The sequence below is a fragment of the Plectropomus leopardus genome, chromosome 8 (genome assembly GCF_008729295.1).
Source record: "Plectropomus leopardus isolate mb chromosome 8, YSFRI_Pleo_2.0, whole genome shotgun sequence".
Taxonomy (NCBI): Eukaryota; Metazoa; Chordata; class Actinopteri; order Perciformes; family Serranidae; genus Plectropomus; species Plectropomus leopardus.
The window spans coordinates 35,956,732-35,977,971 of record NC_056470.1 but is presented as its reverse complement, the minus strand read 5'-3'; the positions used below and the strand labels follow the sequence as shown (position 1 = coordinate 35,977,971).

Here is a 21,240-nt window from a genome sequence, read left to right as displayed (position 1 = left end):
TCACAGACAGCTTCTGATGAACTACTAAAATATATGAATTCAAACTTTTATATCATCTGGAAACCTGCAGCCGCGCCGCTTCTCTTGTGCAGATTTCAGATGCAGTTCAGAAGTATTTTAACCTTTGACCCCTGAGCAAAATGATGCAGTTTCTCCCAAAAACACTGGAAAAAGGCAGCGAGCAACTTGGATGGAAATGTTCAATAAATTGCAAGAAATTATTAGATTTAAAAAAATGAGACAATTTTAAAAGCTAGAGAAAAATGTCTGGGGGAAAAAAGAAAAGTTTTTTTTTAATCATTACATATTTAAAATTTTGTCACAGAATTATTGTAAATTTTTTAAACACATTTTCCACATTTTCAGGTAATTTCTTGTACTTCTTCCGATTTCTTGCTATTTTTGGGTCATTTCTTCATAGGTTGCTCATTTCCTTCCAATGTTTTGGAAAGAAACCAAAGGTTAACTTCTTTTTACTGTTTAAACTTAAATACTTTTACTGCAGCCGAGTATTTTTACTGCAGCGAGGGATCTGAATGGTTGCTCCGTGTGTTCCTCGTCTCGTGTCCCCCCGTCTGTGCGTCTCTTGTCTAAACTTAGCGTCCCACCTTCACCTCCTCCGGCAGCTGTCGGTCTGAACGCTTGTGTGCTTTTAGAAAACCGGTTTGAGCCGCTCGGCCTCCGCAGCGCCGCAGATCAGCTTTCAGCGGCGAGCCGAGCGCCTCGGTATTTCTGTCTGCTGCTTCCTGGAAGTTGAGACTGTTTCAGAGATTTACAGAGAATATTGTGGTGGTTTTATTTTGGAAAGACGCTCAGACTGATTTCCTCTCCTCAGGATGAAGCAGCGGGTTTTGTTTTTTTCGGTTTCCTGGAAGCTGAACAGACGAGCCGCGACATTTCGCTTTGATTCCAGGTGGAAACTTTTGTCTCTCGTCTTTTATCGCAACGTTCACAAACGACGAAAACCTCAAGTTTCTTTTATTTTTTTTATATGGCGAAAAAAAACACTGAAGCGTTAATGTATTGAAGAACTCCAACTTTAAAGCCAAAATCTCCAGAAAATGTCAAAAAACTGTCTTAAAATAATGAAATAATAAGTGTGAGATTTGTTTTTCTAAACCTTAGTGTTTTGGTAAACATGTTTCATAACAAGAGAAAAAACATCACAGTGAGTTTACAAACAAAGCCAGTAACCATGGAGACGGATCAGCTGTTTGTCATGACGTTAGTTTTATTGCTGTTTTCGGTCGGTGGATGAGCACAGTGATCACAGTGACTGACAGCATGGAGACCCTCTCAGGGGTCAGAGGTCGATGACACACAGTGACATCATCAGGGCTCGAAGCTAACGTTACATCGTCGACAAGTTTTGTTTGTTTTTTTTTTATTGGCTGGTGACTCGTTAACGTGGAGCCCCGAGTGTCATTAGTACACAGCTACTCATTAATGAAGCTACTTTAATCACCTTAAATCCATCGATTAAAATACGGTTATGAATGGAAGACTGAAGGTTCACAGGAAGTCACAACAGACACGTTACACAACGCCGCCGGGACGGATGAGTTTGGGCTGGAAACACAAACGCCAAAAAAAACATCTTCAGGTCGAAAACGAGACTTTGTTTTACGGGAAGCTTGAAACAGAAATAAAGACATAAAATAAAATAAAATAAAACAAATTTTAAAAAATAAAACGATAAAAATCAGGTGTAATGAAAAATAGTTGATTTAAAATTTAAAATAAATTCCTCAAGTTTTAACTTCTTGAAAAAATGTAAGAAGAAATAAATCTGTGGGCCAACCACATTTCCCATGATGCTCTGAGGGACACTAACCGTAAGTCAGTGACAGTTTTTAATTTACTGTAAGCTCATTTTTCATTTTATCACTTAACATGAACGAGTTGTTTAACATGTTATGTTGTTTGATGTTTTTGTTCTTTTTATTTTTTTTCAGTCCCGTTGTTCGCTTTTCCGGCGGCGTTTCCAGCCCGAACTCGAAGGACGGGAGTTCCCATCGGAGGAGAGCGCCTCCTGCTGGCTCCAATGAGCCGACCTCAGCTTCCCAAAAAACTCAAAGGTAAGAAAGTTATTCAACACCATGATTAAAGATTTCGTTTTTCAGGAGCACCAGCAATAACATCGTAAAAACTAAACTGTCCAGAAAAAGAAGATAATAAAAAAAAATTCCCTTTAATCTTCTGTATTCATTTTTTAATTTCATTTTTGGATGTTAAAAACACTTTGGCAAATGTTTTTTGGCTATAAAATCATTTATGATATTTTTAAAAAATCCAAAAAATAAGAGAAAAATCTACAGTAAAATGAAGCTGAAATTAAAATTCTAATTAAAAAAGCTGTCTGAACAGCAGGAAGCTCTCTGACGGAAACCGGCGGACGCTGTTGTTGGACAGAATCGATGATCAAAACCTGATGGACGGATTCTTTAGACTCGTTTTGGTTATAATTTAATGATATTTGAGGTCGTGGGCAGGATTATAGAAACACTGAGGTCATAAATGTTGCCATCAGCTCCCCAAAACCAGAGGAAATATTTACTTTTCCACCAAAATAAATGTTTTATTCTCATTGTTTTTCATTTATTTAACATTTATTTAAAATTTTCTCGCTCTAAATGTCGTCTGAAATCTCAGTCGGGTTAAAAGTCTGAGTGGAGAAACACAAAAGGACTTTATTAAATTTTAGATTGTCATCTTAAGATATTGTTGCACTTTTTCTTTTAAACTATCAGAAAGATTTACATTATTAAGATTTAATGTTTGGACACAGAAATAACTAATGAAAAATGTAATTAGTAACTTTAACAAATTCATCAAGATAACATTTTCTGTTGTGAAACTAAGAAGTCATAATATACAAAATTATTTCAAATTATTGTTAAATTGCATGTTTACTTTGCAATTGTTTTTTTTAAAATGCCTTTTTTCATAATTTTTTTTCACAAAAGTCTGTTTTGTTTTTTTTTTAATAATAGTATGTTATTTGCCACATCAGGCGATAGAACCCTGAAAATTAGGATTATGATAATTTAGGATTTAATTATGCCCTTTTATAGAAGTTATTGGCAAATTTTTGGAGAATCCCAATACTAAAATAATATCAAAATAGGAAAATATTGCGCGATCTACCTTTAAGGATTAAAAATATATATTTTTTCTTGCCACACATCCAAATAAAGTAAAACTTTAAAATAGATGACTACATTTCTATATATTAGTATATGTTTTTAATTATCTGATATTAAATTTTAGAATCAAAATCCAACATCAGTCCGCCCCTTTAAAAACATCGTCATCCGTTCGTTTGTGTCTGCAGCTGCAGCGTGAACAACGTGCTCTTTTAGTTTGGTCATTAAAGATCATTTCCTGTCTGCGTGCGGCGGATTCGAACGGTTTCAGGTGGTTTCGGACGGTTTGGATCAAAGATTCTGTCACAATAACAAGTTGGGTTTTTTGTGTGTTTTGGCAGAAGAGCACAAAGACAAAATGACATGAAACATCAGATTTTTATAAATGTACATTTTCTTTTTTTTTTTTTCATTTTTCAAAATTTGTAATTTTTTTATATATATATTTTCTTTTGTCTTAAATGGCTGCAGATTTGATTTATTCTCCCGCTCGGACCCACCAGACTCCATCCACAGATTAGACATTTAAAAACAGTATCAATAAAACTTTGGAAAATAAAAGAGTTGAAAATATTAATTTGATTTTAATTTTTTTTTAAATAAAAAAAACTGCCCCAGTTAGTTTTATTAGTGAATTATTATCATTAAAACATCTGATCGCTAATCTCGCTACATTTAATCGCCAGTAATAAAATCTGTGCGCCGTCGCTTTAAATCCACTCCCTTGTGATGTCATCGGACCAGCCAATCAGCAGCCGCTCGCAACTTCTGATCAATAATCACTAATTAAGCTTTTAATTAGTGCTAAGCTTTTTTTTTTTTACTTAATAAACTGTCAAACCTTTAGTTCTTCATTTTAAGTGATTATTTAAACTGAAGTTTTCAGTCCAAAAAGTTCAGATCTATTTAAAAAAATATATTTAAAATAATTAAGATGCTATAAAATGATTTATTTAAAAGGAAAAAAAATACTTTCACATCATTAGTGTTTTTGTGTTTTAAACTTTTTTAAACTCATCAGCTTAAAAATACTGTGACATAACATATAACATGCAAATAAATCTGGGTTTAATTTCCACACACTTCTGGATAATTTCATATTCTTTTTACTATCTTACGTATTTTATTGATGTATCATTTTTAATCAATTTAAATTTTTCACACTGTAAAATATCTTATTGCTAAAACATTGCGATATATGTTTTTAGATTGTTTTTTTTTCACTAATTAAATACAATTGTTGGATGAATTTGCGTTAATTATTTGTGATGTTGGACGATGTGATTGGCTGGTCTCTGTCTTCGTTATGAGTCTTTAACGAGCCAGCGAGGGCTCTGATTGGCTGAGAAACAGGATTCATGCTGAGAGTTTTTATTTCACTTTTCTTTTTTTTTTGTTTGAATTGAATCAATTGTTTACTTTGGTGGACTAAGCTGATTGGCTACAGAGACTCCATATTTGGTAGTGTCTCATTTTTACTGGTTGTCTGGAAGCTCCCAGTGACTGCTGGGATATGTAGTTTGTTTTGACTGAGGTAGCTGTTTTACTGCATACTGATCAGGTGGTTTATTCTCCGTCTCATCACAAACTAACAAACTTCTGATTTTTATAAATCATAGTCGGCAGTTTTTCAGCCTTTAAAACATTATCTTCATGTTCAAACATAAATTTATGTTATTTTTTCTGTTAAAAATAAATTCTTTTCATTGAGACAGACTGATCATATTTTTCTTTCTGCTATAAAATAATAATAATAATAATAACAACAATAATAATTGTAATAATATTAATAATGATAATGATGATGTGAGTGTGAGCCGTGGGGGGTCTGAGGACAAAATTCAGTAAAACAAAATCATCTAAAAACTAAAACTCTTCAAACGCTTGAGCACTTTAAAAATTAGATATTCAAAAAGAAAAAAATAAAATAAAATTCCCTTTCGTGGTGTTCGGAGACACAGGAAGCATCAACATCACTGCATCGCAGCAAACCCGCCAAAATAAAAGCCTCTCGCTGCTTGTTCACGTTTGGACACATTTAAAGGCCTCGCAGCACAAATACACGACTCAATCAGACATTTTAAATTTAATCCGCCACAAAACTGTGACACTTTTCAGACCAAAAAAATCAAAAAGACTGAATTTTTTTAAAGAAAGTGGACGCCAGTTTTTTATTTAAAGCTTAAATCTGCATCAGCGTCAGATTTTCAGATTATTATATTCTGATTGTGCTGAAGAGCCTTTAAAGCTGCGACATGAAGCAGGCCGAGGAGGGACACGTTTCCTGAAACGCTTCCCAGAATCCTCTCCTGCTGGACGCCGCTGACATTTGCATAAAAAGCTGAATGCATTTTATTTTGAACGTCTTGATGAGAAGTGAGGTAGCCTGAAGCTCGTTGGTTTGTCGCACGCAGCGTCGCTTAGTCGCTCGCCGACTCAAACGTGAACAAACAGCCAAAAATCATCGTCGTCAGCGCGTTACTGCATCAAATATAGATAACGCATATTCAATATATATCTGTCCAACTGTTTGTATCAGCAAAATAAAAGCCTCCACAAAATAAATCTCTGATTCATTTTACAATATGAAAAACAAAACACTTTTTCTAACGCCATTCTTTCCAAAAGTGCGAGCGACATTGTTTTACAACAATGTGCAAAACTTATTTTCTATTTTACATTCGGATCGATTTGTTTTCCAGGTTGATGCTGAGTGGTTGCTAGGAGACAGAGCTGTAGACACGCCCCCGCAGACTGCTGATTGGTGGGATGAGACGCGGAGCCGTACGCAGGACGTCCCGCCGACCCTGCGTTCGGCTCGGCGGCCGTTACGGGCTCGAGAGTTAAGACAACAACGACGTAAGGCAACGCTTGGCATCAGGCTGAGTCCTCCGGCTCTCATCTCCCCGCCAGCCAACTGCAGGTAAAAAAATTTAAGAAAAGGTTCTTCTTCTTCTAACGTTAAAATCGGCCGTTTCTTGGGCTGCTAATCAACACGGTGCCGACTAGAGCTGCAGCAGACGATTATTTTCATTTTGATTCAAAATTTTAAAAATGTCATAGATACATGTCATAATGTATAGACGGATTCATTTGCTTTCACCACCGACTGCAAAGTTGAAATATCAAATAATCATCAAGAGTTTGCTGCAGAGTCGCCACCTTGTGGTAAAACAGATAAATGATCGCTCATCAGCACCTGTTGGTAATTTAGGAGTTAATTTAGTTAGAAAGCTCAAAATGGTTTTGCAGCTTCAGGGAGATTTTTTTGTTGTTGTAATTTTTGGTCAAAAAGGGTCTTTAAAGTTTTAAATATGTGTTTTTCTGAGCGATGAGTCGGTCAGCTGCTGAGGAGAGCGGGACGTTCGGTGGGAGGACTTCAGCGTCGGAGACGAACGGATGAGACGAGGCAGAGAAGAAGAAGACGAGTGAACGGGACGGCAGCCCGGAGCTGGTCTGGGATCAGTCCCGCTCCGTTTGGCACTTCAGTCGACCCCGGCGGCCGGGGGGGGCAGAACGAAGCCCGACCTTTGACCTGATTCTCACGCGGGAGGAGGTCGAATACTGAACAGGACGGGGTTAAAGGTCAGATCCAAAGTTTTGTTTTTATTCTGGACAAACTGACTCGGGGTCAGCTGTCTGCTCACGTTACTCCAGCTTCAGATTCGAGTTCTAATATGGAGATTTTTCATGTAACCATTAATCAGGCAGTTCTTTTCACCGTTTATTGATCAGAAATAATTTTTCTGTAAAACGTCTTTAAATCTTTAAACTGCTGTTTTTGTCCAAAATTATTCAGCTTCTTAACCCTGTGAAACCTGAGCATCACGAGAAGAAATGACCCCAAAATTAGCAAGAAATTAGCAAAAAGTTCAAGAAAATTGCTTCAAATTTATACAAAGAAAAAAGTGCTTACATTTTTTTTGTTCTGCTACACATCCGGTCAAATCTATTTTATTTATAATCACAAATAACAATTTGCCTCTTTTTTCTTTTTCCCGACATTTTCCTTCAGCTTCTATCAATTCGTGAAACATTTCTTCCCAAGTTGTCTTTTTTTCCTGTTTTTATTCTCAAAGCTCAAAGGTTTAAATACTTGTGAAAAGTATCTGAAAGCAGCACAATAAAAGTGATGTCGCTCCAGGTTTCACAGGGTTAATTATATATATAATATTTAGTTATTTTTGTCTTTTGATTCGTAACACGAGCCTTTTTTTCCACTTCAGTCTGGCTGTCGTGTGGTGAGAAAAAGATGAAAAAAGCAGAAAAACAGAAAATTTGCAAAAAAACAGACACACTGACATTAAGACCTTTTCTTCTCCGAGTGTCTCGACAAACTTGTCTCCGTCACGAGTGGCGGCGACGGCGCGTCTTTTCTCACCACCGACTGAAGAGAACAACGACCTCTAAGATTCTCAGTCCTGTTACGATCAAAACGACCTCCAGGGGTTTTCTGGGGTTCAGTCAGTCTGTTTGTCTACAACTCTGTCTTATTAAACAGCCATCATACACACACACACACACACACACACACACACACACACGAAAGATTCAGAAAGTTTCAATTTTCCTCTAAACTTTAGACTCAAGCTCTCTGTGTTTATGTCACATGTTGGTATGATGAAGTAATGAGGCCGTATGTGTGTGTGTGTGAGCGTGCGTGTGTGTGTGTGTGTGTGTGTGTGTGTGTGTGTGACAGCCGTCTCTCAGGTGTGTGTCTGCACGTCCTTCCCACGCACCACGACGAGACGCTCTTCGTGCAGCAGGGAGGAAGCTCGGCTTTCAGCAGCGCTTCGTTTTTCGAACACAGTGAAAATCCCTCCGACGTTCTTCAGCTCCTCCAGAGTTTGTGAAAAAATTTCATAATTTTTCATAATATTTATTATATTTATAATATTTACATTTTAAGAGCCAGAAGAGTCGAAGCCCTTTACAGTGATTTGCTGGTTTTAATCTCAAATTTCATCTGCTGGGATTAGAAAAACCCTCCTGGAGGAGCTGCTTCAGTCTTTGATTCTCTTTTTGTGAAAACTCTCGTAGCTTTGGAGACGTTTGGAGGATCCAATGAATCCGAGGTCGATCAGATAATCCAGGAGGGAGCCGACGGGTCGCTCTGAGGTGCAGGTGGAGGTGAATCTGAAGGTGTGGGCCGTCCTGTCGTCGGGATGGATGGAGACGGAGCGCTGTGATCGGCCTACATGACGCTTTCGAAGATGATGACCTTGTTGTCGTCGGTGCCAGGGGACAGCGAACTCAGGGACTTGATGTCCGGGGCCATGTACTCCAGGTGATGGGCCCCCCACACCGGGCTCGTCAGGTGAGCCCAGCGCTGCAACACACAGCAGGAAACGTTAACAGGTGACATCTGCCTGCTCTAAAGCTCCAGAGTGGAGGATTTACAGAGATTTATTGAAAGAAACTCAGAGTATAATGAGTCTTTTCTCTGGTGTTAAGAAGTGACCTCTGACCACCAAAATCTAATCAGTTCATTCTAAAGTCCGAGTGGACGTTTGTGCCAAATTTGAAGAAATTCTCTCAGGGAGTTTTTGAGATAACACATTAACAAGAATGAGACAGGTGAGGTCACGGTGACCTCAGCCTTTGTCCTATGATTACCAAAATCTAATCAGTTCATCGCTGAGTTCAAGTGGACGTTTGCGCCAAATTGGAAGAAAGCCCTTTGAGGTGCTTTTGACATAACACGCTAATGAATAGAATAAGACGGACAAAGTCAATGACCACCAAAATCTAATGAGTTCACATTAAGTCCAAGCATACGTTTGTGTCAAAGTTGGCCAAATTCCCTCATGTCCACAAGAAAAAGAAAGATAAGGTCACAGTGACCTTTGACTTTGTTTTATGATTACCAAAATCTAATCAGTTCATCATTGAGTGTTGAGTGAACATTTGTGCCAAAGTTGAAATTCGACAAGAAATTCAAGATTTTGCTAAGATATCACATACGGAGAGACAACCTACAAATAAAACACCTCCGGCCGTGGCTATTACTGGCGTGGTGACAAAATCAGAATGGCCGTGTTTTGGTTATTTTAGAATAAGTCGCTTATATCCGCAGAGGAGCAGGTCCTTATCTACGTAGATCGCCACGTTGCACCGCCATGTCCTACGGGGTCCCAGAACGGACAAAATAACACCACTGTCAGACAGAGACGCTCATGTTTTCACGTTGGAAACGTAGTAATCAGCCCCTCTGTTGGAAAAACTCTGATTTCTTTAGTGTGAATCGTCTTTATTCAGTGTTTTTAGCAGTTTGAATTGGCTGGTTTTAGAAAGGATTTTGCAATCCTCACTGCCAGACGTCACTAAATCCCCCAAAATCTGAACCTCAGGAGCTTTTAAGAGTCTTTTATACTTTTTTTTTTTTAAATACTCTTTTTGGTAAACCATGATACCGTTTTTTAACAAACAATGCTATGATATTTTTTCATGTACTTTACTGTGATTTCTTTTTGGACAAACTATAGTAGGATGTTTGAAGTTTTTGAGTATATAACTTTTTTTTTTTTTACAACTTTTTCAGCCAATTTTTTGACATTTTATACTCATTTTATACTGTGGTGTTTTTCAATGAAAGCATGAACATCAAAGTGTAGAAAGTAAAAGTCCTGCATTCACAATGTTACTTTAGTAAAAGTACTAACATTACAAGTTGAACGAGAAAACTGAACAGTTAATCTCATAACACGACTGTTTTTTGTTTCAGCGTGAGTGCTGACCTCTCTGAACGTCCCCTTGGCTCTGAACAGTTTGTAGAGGAGGCTGACGGGGATGCAGAGCATGGAGGACAGAGCCAGGCACCAGCCAATCACCTCGCCCCACCACGGGTACACGTACACGTTGTTGTAGTTCAGCGGCTTGTAGTTCACCAGGTGGAACAGGAAGATGCCCTGCAGAGGAGAGGACGCGGACATGCGGCACAAAACAGCACGGTTTTGGTGAGTAAATGTTATTCCCAGCCGAAGGTTTCACAAGCGGTTCAACCTCTGAAACCTGAGCACAGTGGTTTGATTTCTTTCATCAGCAGCTTGGCATGAAATGTCCTGCAAATTGCAAGAAATTAATAAAAGGTGACAAAAAATTACCTTAAAATAAGCTTTAAAAAAAAGATCCTAAAGAAAGGGGAAAATGTCCAGAAAAATATATTAATAATTATTAGAATTATTTAAAATTAAAGTACAGAAAAATGTATATACTGTATATTCATTATTATTATTTCAGATTGTCTATTTTCTGTTATGTGTTTTTTTGTGTGTGTAAATATTCACTTTTGGTTTTTGTAACATTTACTCTATTTTTAAAAGAATTCAAGCCAAGTTGCTCAGGTTTTCAAGGGTTAACTAAGCCTTTGAAACCTTTGCAAATTCACCTGATTTCCTTCAAAAACACAGCAAAAAGGTAGTGAGCAACACTAGCTGAAAGGGCAAAATATTTTGCAAGAAATTAGTAAAAACCACAAGTAAATTACCTGAAAAATGAACAATAAAAAAAAGTTTTATAAAAGAAACAAGGAAATGATCTGGAAAATGTGACAAGAAATATACAAGACAATATACTGATTCTTTAACATTTTAAATATCTAAAAAAAAAAAAAGTTTTTCCATAAATTAAAAAAGACACTATAATATGACTTTGAAATTTGTCGAGATATATATTTTTCTTTTTTTACTACACATTTTGTTTTTAATTCTGCTATTTTGTACATTTTTTTGATAACTACACTATGATTTTTTTTCCAAAGAAAACTTTCAAAATACTTTTTTCTGTCTTCCAAAGATATTTTTTCCCAGCTTTTAAAAAAAAGATATTTTTAATTCTACAGTTTTTGGGGTTTAAGTTTAAATACTGATGAAAAGTGTCTGGAAGTGGGAGAGAAAACCGATGTTGCTCGAGGTTTCAAAGGGTTAATGTGGTGTTGTTTTTTTCGGCAGGATGTTGTTGAGTCTCACCATGCAGACACACGGCGTGATGAAGGACCAGCACCACTTCATCCAGGGGAAAGGCCGGTAGCCAATCATACGAGCGATGTCATCCATGAAGCGGTCAGCACCTGCAACGAAGAAGTCGATCAGTAAGAAACGAGGAAAAATTCTGCAGTGAGACGATTAATATCACTGACACACAACCGTCACTGTTAATATTAATCTGTTAATATTAATGGAAAAATATATATTCATATTACAAAAATGTCCTTAAAATGACTTGTAGCTATTTTTTTGTGTTTTTTGGACATACCATACTATGTCTTTTTTTGGCAAACCATAATGCTATGTGTGACATAAAACTCTAACATGACACAATCAAAACTACCTTTTTTGGAATTGTTTAAATGTTCAGTGTTAGTTTATAGTTAATTATTATTAATATAAGCTGTGGGGGAAAGAAAAAATCATTAAGACGCATACTGCAGACTTCAATAGACACCAAGTCCTTTTTGGGAATTTTGGGAATATGTCCTTTAAAACAAACACAAAAATTAATATATTTGAATTTTTTTAAAGTATATTTACTCAAGTTCTGTGGATAAGTACTATTGCCTTTCGAGCACATATTTTATATTAGTCACAGCAGGGACAGGTACTTTTTTATTCTATAATATAAATCTCTTTTTACTTTTACTTTTTAAAGGATTTTAAACGAAATACTTTTAATTAAGTTTATGTGGCGAGATTTACTTTACTTAATGATCTGAGTGCTTGTTTTTTACAAGAATACAAAAATTCAGTTTATTCAAATTAAAATCACTATCTGGTTGATCTTTGACCCTCTTAATGAAGACATTAATGCCAGTAATTAAGTCCTAAAAATGTGATTTTTCATCTGTTGCAGTCAAAAAATATTTCCTGCCTTTTTTATTTTTTATGAAGTTCTAGAAATGTCTGTCATGAAATTTAAAAAATGAGTTACTGTTTGCTGGAAAATGAGAATTGTTGAAAAAGCTGATTTTATATCATTCATGAAACAAATTAGATTTTAGGTTAACCATTGTATACACACACTCGTATCACTCTGCACACAAAATGCACAAAAATACTAGCTTACAAAACATGACATATTAATTTATTTTTTTTTTTTTTTCATTGGTTTATTTTTAAACCAACACAGTCCTAATCATAAATATCAAATTTTCATGAATTTTCAGAATATTAACCCTTTGAATGGCAGGTTTTTGTCATGAAGCCACGGTTTTAGATGAAAAAAAAAGGTATGATTTTTTTTTAAAAATTTATTTATTGCACCAAACAGTCCCCAAGGGTTAAAACAAAGTTAAATCATTTATTTAACATGGTGATGGATTTAAAAAAAACAACAACTTTTTAATAAGAAAGATACAACTTTAACAACTCAATTTCACATTAAAATTCTTTTAAAAGAAATATATTTTTTTACACTGGACATCACGTTTTTTGAAGAACATCAGCAAATATGCAAATATTGCAGTGAATTTTGAATTGCACTGAACATATTAAAAGTGCTGTGTTCTTGACAGGGAGTTTTTGTATGTATTGAGTTTTAAAGACACTTTAATTCACAACATAGAAAAAAAAAGTACATTCAAGGCAGGAAAAATATGTTTTCACCCACATCTATGTTGAAAAATATGGGGTATTTTGGCCAAAAATGACTTATTCAGCCACTTATGTTTTTAACAGCAATTTCATTTTTAGAATTTCACCATTCTTGGAGATAAAGATACAAAGATATCTTCAAATGCTTTTGGTCCACATTTTTAGATGACAACGAGACTTGAAACAGTTTCAGACAAAGTCAGATTCCAGTGGACATTTGTCTTTTTTTTTATTTTTTTTTTTGTTTTTTTTTTTATCCTAGGCAAATTTTACATGTCAAAAAAAATATATATTTAAATACAGATATTTTTTTAGCTACACAACTAAATTCTTATGCAGCTGAATGCAAACAGCTTTGCAACACTTTAAAACCTTTTGAAGGTTTTTTTTTGTAACTGTTTTGTGTTGAATCTTTACTGTTAAAATTTTTAAAATTGAAGATTTAGGTGTTTCTTTTGATTGCCTGAAACAACTTTTTTTTTATTATTGTGGACAAACAATTTTTTTTTTAGTGAGGTGGCTTTTTTCGATTAAGCATTATTCAAGCAAAAAAAATTTAAGTTTTATACTTTTTTAAATGTCAAATATGGGTGGCTGATTTTTTTTCTTATTTTTATGGCAGAAAAACTGAAAATAAAGACTTTTTTTAGGTTTTTAAAACTTAAAAAAGTTACTTGAAGACATCATCTTCATTTTTAGGGAAAAACTTGGCAAGTATTTTACAAACCAAATGACTCATTAATTATAAAAAGCGTGGTGCTTAGGAATAATTTCCTAAAACCCAGAAATGAATTTGCATTTTTGCAGTTAGTATCAAATCACTAAGGTTATTATTTAAAACATGTTTTTTTGGTTACAATATCCTGACTGAAATAAGTTCTCATTAAGTGATTTTTCAAACTTGTTTTACTATATAAAATTCCTCGTATAGTAAATACCCAACTGTGGAATTTTGAAGCTTTTTACACATCTTAAAAATGTTTCAGTACCGTAAATGTTTGTTTACCGCAAATTACTAATTTACGCAATAATGCCAAATCTACAAAGTGACATTTTAGTCTGTGCAGTCAAGTCCCTCCGAATCAAGACAGGCAAGTCTCAAGTTGAGTTTTGAGTCCTAAACAATGTCACAATGGTGCTCTTCACTAAAATGTAAATCCATTTTTACAACAGAGAAAAAATATATAAACCCAATGAAATTTACAAAAATATCATGATTGCTATTTACATTTGCATGCATTTATTAAACAAAGTTAAAACAAAAAAACAACAGCAAAAAAAATAGTGCCCAAACATACTCTTTCATTTGGGGACTGGGGAAAAGTATGCAGTATTTTCAAGTCAAAAGAAAAAAAAATAAAAAAACCACTAATTTCAAAAAAGTTTTCTTTTTGTTTCATTTTTTACTTTTGTATCTTAAAAATTTTGGGTAATTAGGTTTGTTAAAAAACAACTGCGACTGACCTTAATCTTAAAAAACTTCAATAATACTGAAATTTGGCCCAAAAACGTACTAAAATTTTGTAGATAGATTGGGAAAAGTATCAAGCATTTCAAGTCAAAAGACTTGAGTCCAAGTGAGGTTACAAGTCAATGGTGCGCCAAGTCAAATTTTAAGGGAGGAATTTTGTTTGTTTTCCGTTTTGCTTTTGTCAACGTGAAAAAACCTTAAGTTCATTAAAACTGCAAATTGGTCTGACTGGAGTTCAAGTCACAGGAATCAAGTTACCACATCCCTGGATCAGAGAAAATAGGTAAATCCCAGTAATGAGTCCTAAAACCAAAAATAAGTTTGCCATTTTCAACACTCCCATTAAGTGTTACTTTCACCCCCATCTGGTTGGATTGCCTTTAGATTGTTTTAAAAAAGGTGATTTTGGTTACTCTAACCAAACTATTCCCACTAGCCTTTGCCTAAATCTAATAAATCCAACCAAAAAAGGCAATTAGAACTAGCCACTCATCGTTAGGGTGGGTCAAAATCCTTTGCTATCCCTAGGATCGATCCTGCAGCACTCTATTTTAAGAAAATTAAACTTATGAGGTCTGAATCTGAACACTGATTTTCTGCAAGGAAAACTCTACGACTCTAAACTTATCTCCACCAATATGTCAACAGGCTTTCAGTTCTCAAAGAACCTAACATGATGTCATTGTTATCGTTAAGGTCCAGCTCAACAAAGCCGTCGTTTCCGGTTCCTCTTTGCAGACAACCAAGACGACTCCAAGTCCTCGACAGGCAACTCAATCACTTTATTCAAGTAATCTCCCTTTCCTGCCGTTTATAACCTGCAAAGATGGTGATCACCTGTGCCGCAATGGACCAAGCAAACTCCACCCCTCCGATGGCTCTGAGAGCTCAGATCAAAAAATGTGCTCCAGGATCTCATACAGACAGGAACATATTAAAAAGAAAAATATGCAGTTTTGTTCCACGTACTTGTGCATCTCAAAAAAAGGACTCCCCATAGTCAGCACTCGCAAGTCCCACCCAAAAGAAAAAAAAAAGTTTTTTGCCTTTTTGAGTTTTTGAAAAACGTCAAAAAAAAAAAAAGAAAAAATAAAAAAATTGCAAAAAGTGATATGGATTCCTTTACCATTTTCTCCTCCAGCTCCACATCTCCATTTACAGCTTCCCATTATCTGGATTTAAGTCTTTGAAAGTCCAGATCTTCCAAACATTAACAGTCTACCATAGGTTAACAATTGTGGGAGGGCAAGCAGCAAAAAAATAAAAAAAAAGAACTAAATAAATATTTCACAAATAACTTGTTTAAAACCTGACTTACTTTTTGGTGATGTGGTTTTGTCTTTTCATTTTTACGCTACTTTCTTTTAATTGGCGTTTTTTCTCTGATCACCCTGCGTTTTTTTCTTTTTTTTCCACTGTGCAAAATCAAGATCAAAGTTTGTGCTACGAGGATGTCGTTAACCATTTCACGGAGCGATTCCACACAGCTCCTTGCTGAAGGCAAAACATTTCCAGCACAGCGCCCTCTCTATGGTCAGGACCGTTTTCAAATTCAAGCTTTTGGCATTATATTGGACTGTTTTGCTTCTTATAAATTTTTTTTTACCAAAAGATTTTTTTTGAGGCCTAACTTTTCACAAAACGGATGTGGAAAAGCCACTTCAGTCTGGTTGGCTTGCAGCTGAAGACGAAGGGAATTTTTTATTTTTTTTTAAGCTTTTTCCATGCTGCTCTGCCTAATCTTCCACTCTAGGCAATGAAAAATCACTGGTTATTTCATTTTACACATTATTGTAAGTTTTTATTCAGGAAGCTTTGAAAATATTTTTTATGACTTTTTTTAGAAAAACTTCATGTTTCCAATCTATCCGGTGGTGGTTCTGGAAGAATTTTTTTCTTTAAGATTATTATATGTACGTACGCTCCCTGGGGCATTGCGCTGATGCACTTCATTTTGGAAGACGAGGTTAATAGTTGTTGCCCAGCATATAAATACAAAAAATTGCGTGAAATATCTTAAGAGATTAACGTCATTTTCATTGTGCAAATTTTAAAAAAAAAAAAAAATCACCCAGTTTTTTCAAACAGTTTTAAATAAATCCAATTTTTGCTTGCTGCCTGAGCCCGATGTTTAAAATTTTTAACCTCTCTCTAATATGCAGTGAGCAAAAAATCGTTCACTCTGCTGGACTTTAGGATTCTCTTTGAGCGAGTGGCACGTCTGATTTTTTTTTCACAATCTTTTTTTTCAGTTTATAAGTTTCTATCCTCGCCTTTTTTTCTATGGGGTTACCACGGTTTTTCAAGTAAAAAAGATCCATGACTTGAAGAACTGTGTTTTCAGACTAAAACGTTAAAAAAAAAAACAAAGGGTTGTGAATGTCTGCACTAAGACACAAACTTAGGGAAATAAAAAAAGGGGCCTCTTCCTAACCTTTACAACCAGAGCTTCAAATAATGAAATTTCATTTTTTCTGGTTTTTAACAATAAAAAACTTTTTAACCCCCAAAATTCTAGAAAACTAACAGCAATTCCACTTAAAATTATCATCAAAAAATCAACTATAACAAGGACGAAATGTACGACAAAATAAACCCCCAAATGATTATACTCTGGACCAATATCTTCTGCATCTAATTATCGACCAAAAATATTAGCAATTTCCTTTTAATATCAACCGGCCATTATAAACTTTAAATAATCAGTTTAGGTAATTATATGCGTCATTAAATATAATTTCTCTTTTTAATCTATCTGCTCCCCCCGATGTTTGTGAGGCTGGTGGACTAAGAAAAAGACCTCCTTTCGGAAAATGAAAATCTCCTGTCCTCGGCTAGTTTACAGGCAGGCGTTCTTCCTCTCCCGTCAGCTTGGTTACTTGAAAACTGAACAGCGTTTTCAAACCAATTTGTGACACCCCACCAAAGTTTTTATTAATTATATGCTTGGACCATAGGTCTCGGACTATTCCCAGAGTGGGGTCCACAGAGCGCTAATTGGAGAAGTATAATTTCTTGATTTCTCCATCATCACACCGTTGGGTTATAAATAAACAGATTTGGGTCCAAAAAAATGTTTTTTACTTTTGGGTGCGTCGTTTGGTCGAACAACCAGATTTTTTACGACCGATGGGCTTAATACAGATTAAAGGGGTAAATTTTTATCATCCGTTTTTTTTTTAATGGGACGCCTCCTGGTTTCTTTAAGATCATTAAAAATATTTATTTTTTCTGAATTTTGATGTTTGTGGAATTTCTTGCCGCCTTTTTTTGGACATGAATAATCCATTTTTATTGACTTTGTTTTTTCTTTTTTTTTAATTTTGGGCATTAGCGTACGGGCTGCTCTGAACCCAAGTTTTAGGACTTTTGTAGTGTAAGGGTTTGGTAGAATGAAATTTCATTTTATGTGTGATTTTTTTATGCAAAAATAAATTTTTGTTTATTTTGAAAGGCAGCTTTATTTTACTGTGGAATGCGCCTTTTTTAACTCCGTAGCATTGCCAGTCATTATTTCCACGTCCACCAAGAAAAAAATAATAATTTAATTTTTGTAGGTCAAAGTTAAAATATCCCAGCATTTCAAATAAGAAATTCCTCTCGGGTCACCGCTTTAGGCAAACATTTTTCAAAATCTAAAAATCACGCCGTTTAAGACACAAAATAAAAATAACTAATATTAACTTTTAAGAAATTTTTGAACCAAATATAACTTTATACGCCAACTAATTTTTTTAACTTTGGCATTTTTTCTTTTTTTAAAAAAAAAATATTTCAACTGCAGGTCCGGGAAAAAAAACCTCATGCCTTAAATATATTTTTATTCAGAAAAACTTGCGGCGCTTTTAATAATGTATTCATATAGTGTTGTACATGTTTGGCGTCTTGAAAAATAAGTAAATTTAAAAAATTAAGAATAAAAAAGAATTTTTAGTTTAGTCAAGTTACAGAAGAAACACCGATACTGATTTGTTTTTCGGAAAATGACTTGAGGAATCATCCTGTTTGCAACCATTTCTCAGTTTGAGGTTTTAGGATTAGAAATTTTCGATTTTGAGTCCAGTTTTTACATCATAAAATGAAAACCTAAAACCTTTTTTATATTTTTCTAGTTCAAGTGCAAAATTAAACAAAATTTTTTTTTTTATTAAAAAAGTACAATTAAAAAAAAAGCAAAAAAAAAAGTCAAATTTTTGTGGTACTCAAATATGCTACATTTATGCATTATGTGTGAATATAAATTACATTTTTCAACGATGCCCTAGTTTTTAACAATTAGTTAAAAAATTTTTTTTAATGTTTAGTTTTCTTTTAAAAGTTTTAATACGAATTTTTTTGATTAAGTATAAATGTAGAGCATTTGGATTAAAACCCTGTTAAAACATGTGCAATAAAAATATAAAATTAATTTTTAAATAGCAAAATAATTATGAATAAAAAATGAATTTTTTTTAACATTTTTTCTACCCTTCAAAAATGGGAAAAAAAAGCAAAAAAAAAAAAAAATAGTGCAAAATAAATTAAATTAAAAAAAAGAAAAAAAAAATTAAAAAAAAACAAAAAAAATTGTAGAATTTTAATAAACGCTAAAAAAATAAATTTAATTTTTCTGTTTGCACAATGGAATTTTAAAATTTGTTTTAAAAACGTATAAATCTAAAAAAAAGAAAAAAAATTTTTTTTTAAAATATAAATAAATTAAAAAAACCAAAAATTTTTACAGCTTAAAATAAAAATTCGTTTTTGTCAAAATTTTTATTAAGTTTGCAACAGACAAAAAAAAAAAAAACAAAAAAAAAAAAAAAAAAAATAAAAATTAAAAAAAAAATAAAAAAAAAAAAAAAAAAAAAAAAAAAAATAAAATTTAAAAAAAAAAAAAAAAAAAAAAAATAAAAAAAAAACAAAAAATTAAATCAAAAAAAATTAAAAAACGTGAAATAATAAAAAATAAAAAACAAAAATTTAAGAAAAATTCTAATTATTAAAATAAACAGCCTTTAAAAAAAAAGCTAAATTAAGTAATAACAAAAAAAAAAGACACACAAAAAGATTTTTTTTTAATTTAATTGTAAAACTATTTTGTTTTAAATTGGGATTAATTTAATTAGAAATTTATAATACAAAGCATAATTTACTTAAATTAATAAATTATAATAAAAATCCAAAATCCGCTATACATATAAATACTATATCCCAAAAACTTAAATTACACCCTTCCATTCTAACCAAACTATTAGAATAAAATTAAACCCTCAAACGTCGAAAATATTAAATCAGGCCCCCCAAAAAGGAAAAAAATTTATGAGCAATTTTTAAAAAAAATGAAAATTGATAACAACAATATAATTATATTATTAAATAATTCTTCAAAATTAGCTTAAACATAAAAATTACCACCCAAATCAAAACTTTAAAAAAATAAAAAAAAAAACTCAAAACAACCCAATAAAAGCACCAACCCTAACACACATTATTAAAAACCAACACACCAACCACCCCTTACCCAAAAAGATAAAAAAAAATATACAAAAAATTTTGATTTGATAATTTATTAATTCTTTTTGGGGCCCTGACCAAACCGTTTTTTTTTTTTACTCCATTTGGCCCAACCCCCACACCAACACTCCCACCCCCCCCCCCCATCTCCCCACCCCGCCCGCCCCGTATTAAAATTCCCGCCCAATTAAACCCATCTTTATTTTAAATTTTGCCCCCCAAATACAAACAACAAAGAAAATTTCATATTGGGGGGGGGTGGGGGGGCCCCCTAATTAATAAAAAAAATAAAAAAAAAAAAATTAAAAAAAAAAAAACCCTCCGCACCTTACCCCACCCGCCCCCCGAAAAACAACCCCACCCCCCCCTTTGGGTTGTCCCAATCCCAACGCCCTTTTTTTTTTTTGGCGCGTTTAATTTTTTTTTAATAAAAAAAAATGGAATTTTTACTATCCGGAATTTTTTTTAAATAATAAAATTCCCTTTTCTATAAACCCATCCTTTCTCCCCCCCAACGACCCTTAATTAATAGATGCCTTTTCTGCCATTGAAAAAAAAAAAAAAATTATAAAATAACCCCTTTTTTAACACATTTCATCTTGTTTAAACTTTGTTTCTGTGAATGATAATATTCGAAAAAGTCGGAAGAAAAACAAGAAAATAAATCCCATCACAGCGTGCTTGGGCAGACAAATATAAAAAATGACTCCATGTGGAATGTAAATTCGGTTAACACCTCTTCTGAAAAATCGGCTTCAAAAAAAAAAAAGAAAAAAAAAATAAACATCGTCAATAATGCCCTCTTTAAAAAATAATTATAAGACTAGTGTACTAACCAACCAAAAACAAAATAACCTTCACCCCCTCACCCCAGGAAAATTTATGAAACTAAACTTAAAAAAAAACCCCCACTTTTTTAAGTACCAAAAAAAAAAATTAAAAAAGAAAAAAAAATCCAAAAAAAAAAAAAACACCCGCAAAACAAAAAACAAATACCCTCTAAAATTTTACATATCCTATTCCCAAAAAATTAAAAATAAAAATTACCACAAAACTAAAAAAAAACCCAACCCCCACCCCCCACAACCGTCAATTTTTTTTATTTTCAACAGAAAAATTTTTTTTTATTTTTACAAACCAAAATGACATCTTTTTTAAAAAGTAGGAAAGCAAAAATTAAAAAAAAAAAAAGACCGATTTGGTGTTGGTTGACTAATGTAAAATGACGTGATTAAACCCCAATAATTCTGGTTTGGCACAACAAAAATTTTAATAAAATAAAACTATAAAAATCCGCCCGCTCATAATATTATAATAAATTTTTTTAATCAAAATTTCATTTCCTCAAAAAAATTTTCTTTTTTATAAAATACTAAACCGTGTTTTGAAATAGGGGGCCCCCCTAATTCTTAGAAAAGATTAATTTACAAATAAAATATCATTTATTTTTTTTACTTTTTTTTATTTTAAAATAATTTTACAATAAAATAATTCTAAATAAATAATTTACAACCTTGAAAAAAAAAAACCAAAAATCCTT

At 33.4% G+C, this 21,240-nt stretch overlaps 1 protein-coding gene and 1 long non-coding RNA gene across 2 annotated transcripts in view; one reads left to right on the top strand and one right to left on the bottom strand.

The window, feature by feature from the left end:
* The first annotated feature begins 1,211 nt into the window (after positions 1 to 1,211).
* On the top strand, positions 1,212 to 6,605 carry LOC121947519. The gene is made up of 2 exons (XR_006106081.1): positions 1,212 to 2,078; positions 5,849 to 6,605. It is a non-coding gene; the product is annotated as an uncharacterized LOC121947519 (long non-coding RNA).
* A 773-nt stretch (positions 6,606 to 7,378) lies between these two features.
* LOC121946644 (sodium- and chloride-dependent creatine transporter 1-like) overlaps positions 7,379 to 21,240 on the bottom strand; it is a 54,578-nt gene continuing 40,716 nt past the window's right edge. The window contains exons 6-8 of the mRNA XM_042491312.1: positions 11,114 to 11,255; positions 9,884 to 10,054; positions 7,379 to 8,475 (exon numbers count right to left, since the gene is read on the bottom strand). Coding sequence (XP_042347246.1) covers positions 8,341 to 8,475; positions 9,884 to 10,054; positions 11,114 to 11,255 — 448 coding nt within the window. The 3' untranslated portion in view covers positions 7,379 to 8,340. The remainder of the gene's footprint in view (positions 8,476 to 9,883; positions 10,055 to 11,113; positions 11,256 to 21,240) is intronic.